We start from the raw sequence: 5,696 nt of genomic DNA, 5'->3' as shown, positions 1-5,696 counted from the left end.
ATGGCGGTGTCCGTGTTCACCGGCGTGCGGCTCCTCTCTATCGGGGATGCCAACGGGGAAATTCAGCGACAGTCCGAGCAGCAGGCGCTAAGACTGGAGATTAAGAGCACACCGGGCACTGCCATGATAAACTTATCGAACGGTAAGTCGCCAATACGCCGTGTTATTGGAAGCAGACCCTATTGGACTTGACTGAATCGCATGAATGGACGTAGCTAGCCTTAGCTAGCCGGCTAGTTAGCCATGCTAGCCAACGTAAACAAAGACAAAGGTTGCTGGTGGCTACGAAAGCTAGCCGGTTGCGAGATCACCATAGGAGCTGGGCAACACATCACTTGACTTTTAAAACAATCAAACCATACCCCGCGTGTATAATATCACTAAAATAAGTCCAATCACTTGAAACAAACGTCTCACGAAGCTAACTTTGGCGGATCTCGTCATCAGTCACTGGCTAATATTAGCCTGCTCTGCTGGCCTGTAACTTCGAATCTCTGGTAGCTAGCTAGCTAGCCACTACATCGGCTAGCTATACCCGTAATTATTGATCAGTGCAAGTTAATCAGGTTATTACAGAGAAACGTGTATAATACTATTGTAAAATACATCCTGTGTTGTTTAACATATCCATGCTCGAAACTCATTATATGGACTTTGATCTGATATTGTCCTGCCAAACGTCAGACAGTCCTATCGTAACGTTTACTGTGAGCTTGTAAGTTAGGTAACGTAATACAGCTCTTCATATTTCTGATGTTGTCTTCTCAGAAATGTGGTCATTGCTACGTCATATGGTGGCTTAACTACATTTTTGGTCATTTTTCGTCGGTCATAAGAAAGATTGTTAACGTTACTTGTGATTTGTGCGACGTTAAGTAGCCTAGTTAACGCTCACATGAATTCTCAGCTGTGTTGTTTCTATCGTTGACTGTTATATACCGTTAATCTACGTCTTACGGGAAATCCTGTTAAGGAGTTTGGCAGGATGGCCTCGGAAACGATCCGTTTACTATCATTAGATTAGCGGCATAATAAGATTAGCTTGGTCGCTGAGTTGTTTATGAATATTCCCCGCTGCACGGCGAGGATTGATTGTAAGGGGAAAATAGTGTTGTCGGGTGAAATTGTACCAAATCTGAGAATTCGAGTAGATGAACTAGAATGCGTTTCGTGAACGAACTGCGAGAGTGTGCTTGCTCTGTGACAGAGAGAACAAGTGCCTATGAATTAACATGTATTTACATCTACTCAATCAGTGTAGTGGGGCCTTCTTCCAATATATTTTAGCAAGCAACCAAGCTCAACCATTATATTTTGGCTCCACTGACGTTTAGACATATGAGGGTATCTCAGAGTTTCGTTATACTGACTTACTGAGCTAAGTGAATTGTTGAAATTGCTATCTTGGTAAAAGGAAACATCTCTGCAACAATATTAGAATGAATGCGGGTTCATAGCCAGCTTTACTTAAAGTTTATTGTAAGATAGGCCTATATGTTAGACTTAATGCAGTTAGAGTTAGTCTGTAGGTGTAGTATCAAACGTAAGCAACACTTTTACTGTATAGATAGAGAGCACGTGTATCACATTGGTTTATAGTCTGTCAAATTAGTTCTAGTTATTGGTGTTCGTTGCCATACAAAGTTAGTCTTCTCTTATAAGCCTAGGTAGTACATCTGATTAGAGCTAGCAACCATGAATTGCAGATTAAGGGGTCCCCTATCTCAGTGTTCATTTTGGCAGCTATTTTTAGATTCAGTCTTAAGACAAAAATGCATATTAGTTTTAGTCACATTTAGTCATAGTTATCCTTCTTAGTTTCAGTCTAGTTTTCGAAAACTCATTACAATTTAGTCTAGTTTTAGGCACATTTAAAATTCCATATTATAGCCACATTAAACTCATTCCCTTCCCTTCTCAGGCCCAGGGACCTCCTGTGTTGTGTCAACTGCATAGTAGTCTAGCTTGCAGTACTTACATTGTGGATGCAATTAGTCTCCAAGATACAGATCTCATGCCTACAGCTGAATTCGAATTTGTTTGTAATAAATAATCGAATGTGATGATGAAGTACGGTACGCAGCGTCTTAACTGAAGCTCAACTCAACTATAACAGCAGCTAGCTTGCCGCTAACTGAAAACACATCGGAACACAGTGGCTAGCTAGGTAGCTAGCTGCTAATAAGTAACATATATAAGTAACACATCAGCAGTAATGAATCAAGTGTACTGATATTAAATGTACTACTAAATGTACTACTAACATGCCATTCTTAAATTAAAGCCAGTGACATGATGGTTAACGATTAACGAGTTAACGATGGATACCGACAATTAGCATACCTAGCTAGGTAGCATTACCATTGGATTTCAATGGCAGTTATGCTAGCTCTGGCTATCCAGTCAAAGGAGCCTTGTTTCTGGACACGTATCACTTGACGAGCGAGGGCAATACAGTCATCTGGAAAGTTTAAAATGATACTAAACGAAGGGAAATCTACTGTATGGAGAATTTTCTGCTCAGTAGACAATGCAGATTCTAATTAGGCTGGTGGATATGTCCAATGTAAGAAGTGTGAAGTTTTAATGAAATATGATTGATGCAACTGTCGTTCTCCATAACAACTTGGATTAACCTGGATGGCTGGATGAAGTTTCAGACCGAACGTCAAAGATCTTCAATGGTAAGACTTGTCGGTTGTGCCTCTGTTGGTGTCTCGTAAAACGTGAATTTTATTAAAGCATAGCGTGTGTATTGTGTAGCTATTTCATTCCGAGATTGCAGGGGAGTGAAATGCTCCGCTCTGCTGCTGGTATACAGACAGCCGGAAAGGTTAACAAACGGAATGAAATAGCTACACATTACACACGCTATGCCTTAATAAAACCCACGTTACTCACATACTGGTTAACACTGTTAGAGCGGGTGTATAAACTGTACCTGAAACTGTTGCCACTACATTCGTTTTAATATTTTGCACTCTCTATCTAACCACTTCTGGCATTTAAGAGAGCTTCTCCTATGTCAACTGATCTAATGTCAGTTGGCTAGAGTGCGTGACGTCACAATGGCTCAACCTTCCCCATGTTAGTCAATGAGAGAAAAAGGGGATGAAAAAGAGGGATAAAAAAGGAGTGGCAAAGAGTATCGCCACGAAAAGTCATAGCAACCTGCACCGGATCGGGACGGACGTTTTGGTGTTTGAATGGCGTCTCTAGCTCAAACGGGCGAGGAGGAGTTAGCTGCAAGAAAAACGGGGAGAATAAATAAATAAATAAATAAAGAAAACTTGACGATAACAATACTGTGCTTCCCTTCGGGCAAGCACACTAATTAGTCTTGTAACTTGTGAAACATCCCTTCAGTGTTTTTGTTGTGGACTTGGACCATGCGGACCACTATGACACCTGTCTGCAAGTCTCGTCTGATTGTGTGTGAGCGAGAGAGGGAGTGTGTCCCCTCAAAAAGTGTTGACAAGCTGGTGTGTACTCATTGGTCAGCTGAAGACCACCTGTGTTTGTATACTGTGTGTAGGGGCCAATGTTACACAGCTCTCTCTGACTACGTTTTACCTTCTTGTGAGACGCTGTGAAAGGCGTTAAATACAAGTTTCTATTGATACATACTTTGGTATTATTTTCCACATAGAGACACTGTTTCCCACATCCTCATTGGAAATCCAGATGTGTTTTAAATGTGTGTGTGTGTGTGCGTGCTCTGTCTGCAGGTGAAGGCACCAGTGTGTTTAAGTGTTCGCTGACGAAGGAGACAGAATGCAGTCGCGTGGGGAAACAGTCCTTCATCATCACACTAGGACAGAACAGCGTCCTGCTACAGTTCCCCACACCAGCAGGTCAGTGTGTGTGTGTCATTAAACCGAGGGTCATTTCCTGCAATGGGCTGTGTATCTCTACTTAACTGCGAGTGTGTGTGTGTGTGTGTGTGTGTGAGAATCACTTAGAGGCTTGGGTCAATTGCAGTTCCCCATATCTGTATGTTTCTTTGTATGTGTGTGTTTTCAGTGGCACATTAGCACTGAACATTCAGACATGTGTTTGTCTCGGTGTGTGTGTGTGTGTGTGTGTGTGTTTGTGTGTTTTCAGACTTCTGCTCATTCTACAACGCGGTGAAGAGCAGCACCTCTGCGGGGGGAGATTTCTCAGTGTTCAACCAGCGGACAGAAGAAGCATCAGCTGTGCAGTATTTCCAGGTAACACACACACACACTCACTCAAATACACACACTCTCACAGACACACTCACACACACACTCTCTCACCGACACTCACACAGACACTCACACTCACTCACTGACACACACACATATTCTCTCAGACACTCACTCACTCACTGAAATACTCATACAGACACTCAATCACTCAGTCTGTCACCCTTTCTTTCACTCTTGCTGCCTTGCACCGGTAACATACTGGACCACACACTCTCCTTATCAACACCTCCCTGTCCACAGACACACACACACACACACACACACTCATTCTCCTTATCAACACCTCCCTGTACAAACACACATGCCACTGGTTCCCACACCTTAACCCCATTTCTCTGTCTTTTTCCCTCCCTTGCTTTCTCCCTCTCTTTCTCTCTCTCGCTTTCTCTCTCTCTCTCTCTCTCTCCTCCAGTTCTATGGCTACCTCTCTCAGCAGCAGAACATGATGCAGGACTATGTCCGCACCGGCACGTACCAGAGGGCCATCCTCCAGAATCACGTTGACTTCAAGGACAAGGTAACCCCTCACCCGTGACCTCTGACATTCCCCGTCACAGCCAATGAGAGCACAGCACCCCTATCCCAGCCAATGAGAGCACAGCACTCCTACCCTACTCTGGCCAATGAGAGCACAGCACTCCAACCGATGAGAGCACAGAAATCTGACCCTACTCCAGCCAGGAGCACACAGAACTCCTACCCTCTCCAGCCAATGAGAACACAGCACTCCTTCCCTACTCCTTCCAATAAGACTACAGCACTCCTACCCCATCCAGCCAATGAGAGCACAGCACTCCTACCCTACTCCATCCAATAAGAGCACAGCACTCCTACCCTATCTGGCCAATGAGAGCACAGCACCCCTATCCTAGCCAATGAGAGCACAGCACTCCTGCCCTACTCCAACCAATGAGCACAGCACTCCTACCCTATCCGGCCAATGAGAGCACAGCACTCCTGCCCTACTCCAACCAATGAGAGAACAGCACTCCTGCCCAAGCCAATGAGCACACAGCACTCCTACCCTACTCCAACCAATGAGCTCACAGCACTCCTACCCAAAGAATGGTCTGGTTAGGAATAGAACTTGGCAATGTTGTGAAGCAGGCATGGTTAGTTTGAAAATAGAATGTCTAATGCAAAAGCAACAGAACATGCTTCAGTAGGGTGGGGAAAGGTGCTCACTCAAGGGTTCTGACACCTAGCATCCTACACACACACACACACACACACACACACACACACACACACACACACACACACAGAGAGGACTCAGAGCATTCCCTCTGACAACAGGCAACACACACACACAAGCCTGTACTTGTATTTGTGTGTTGAGCGCTGCAAGCCAGGCTGAGCTTGATCTCTCTCTCTCTAGCCTCTGCTTCCCATCTCTCTCTCTCTCCCCCTTAAAACACGCAATGCATGATGCCCTGTAATGTAGACGACAGCCTATAAGATCCA

At 44.4% G+C, this 5,696-nt stretch overlaps 1 protein-coding gene across 1 annotated transcript in view; it reads left to right on the top strand.

The window, feature by feature from the left end:
- LOC308382679 (histone-arginine methyltransferase CARM1-like) overlaps positions 1–5,696 on the top strand; it is a gene marked incomplete at its 5' end in the record, with an annotated part of 15,178 nt that continues 9,482 nt past the window's right edge. Inside the window, 4 exons of the mRNA XM_080860229.1 lie at positions 1–142; positions 3,729–3,854; positions 4,105–4,211; positions 4,645–4,749. Of these exons, the coding sequence (XP_080716355.1) occupies positions 1–142; positions 3,729–3,854; positions 4,105–4,211; positions 4,645–4,749 (480 nt within the window). The remainder of the gene's footprint in view (positions 143–3,728; positions 3,855–4,104; positions 4,212–4,644; positions 4,750–5,696) is intronic.

Source organism: Sprattus sprattus (assembly GCF_963457725.1).
Source record: "Sprattus sprattus genome assembly, chromosome: 1".
NCBI classification, from domain to species: domain Eukaryota; kingdom Metazoa; phylum Chordata; class Actinopteri; order Clupeiformes; family Clupeidae; genus Sprattus; species Sprattus sprattus.
This window is presented reverse-complemented; position numbering and strand designations above follow the sequence as displayed.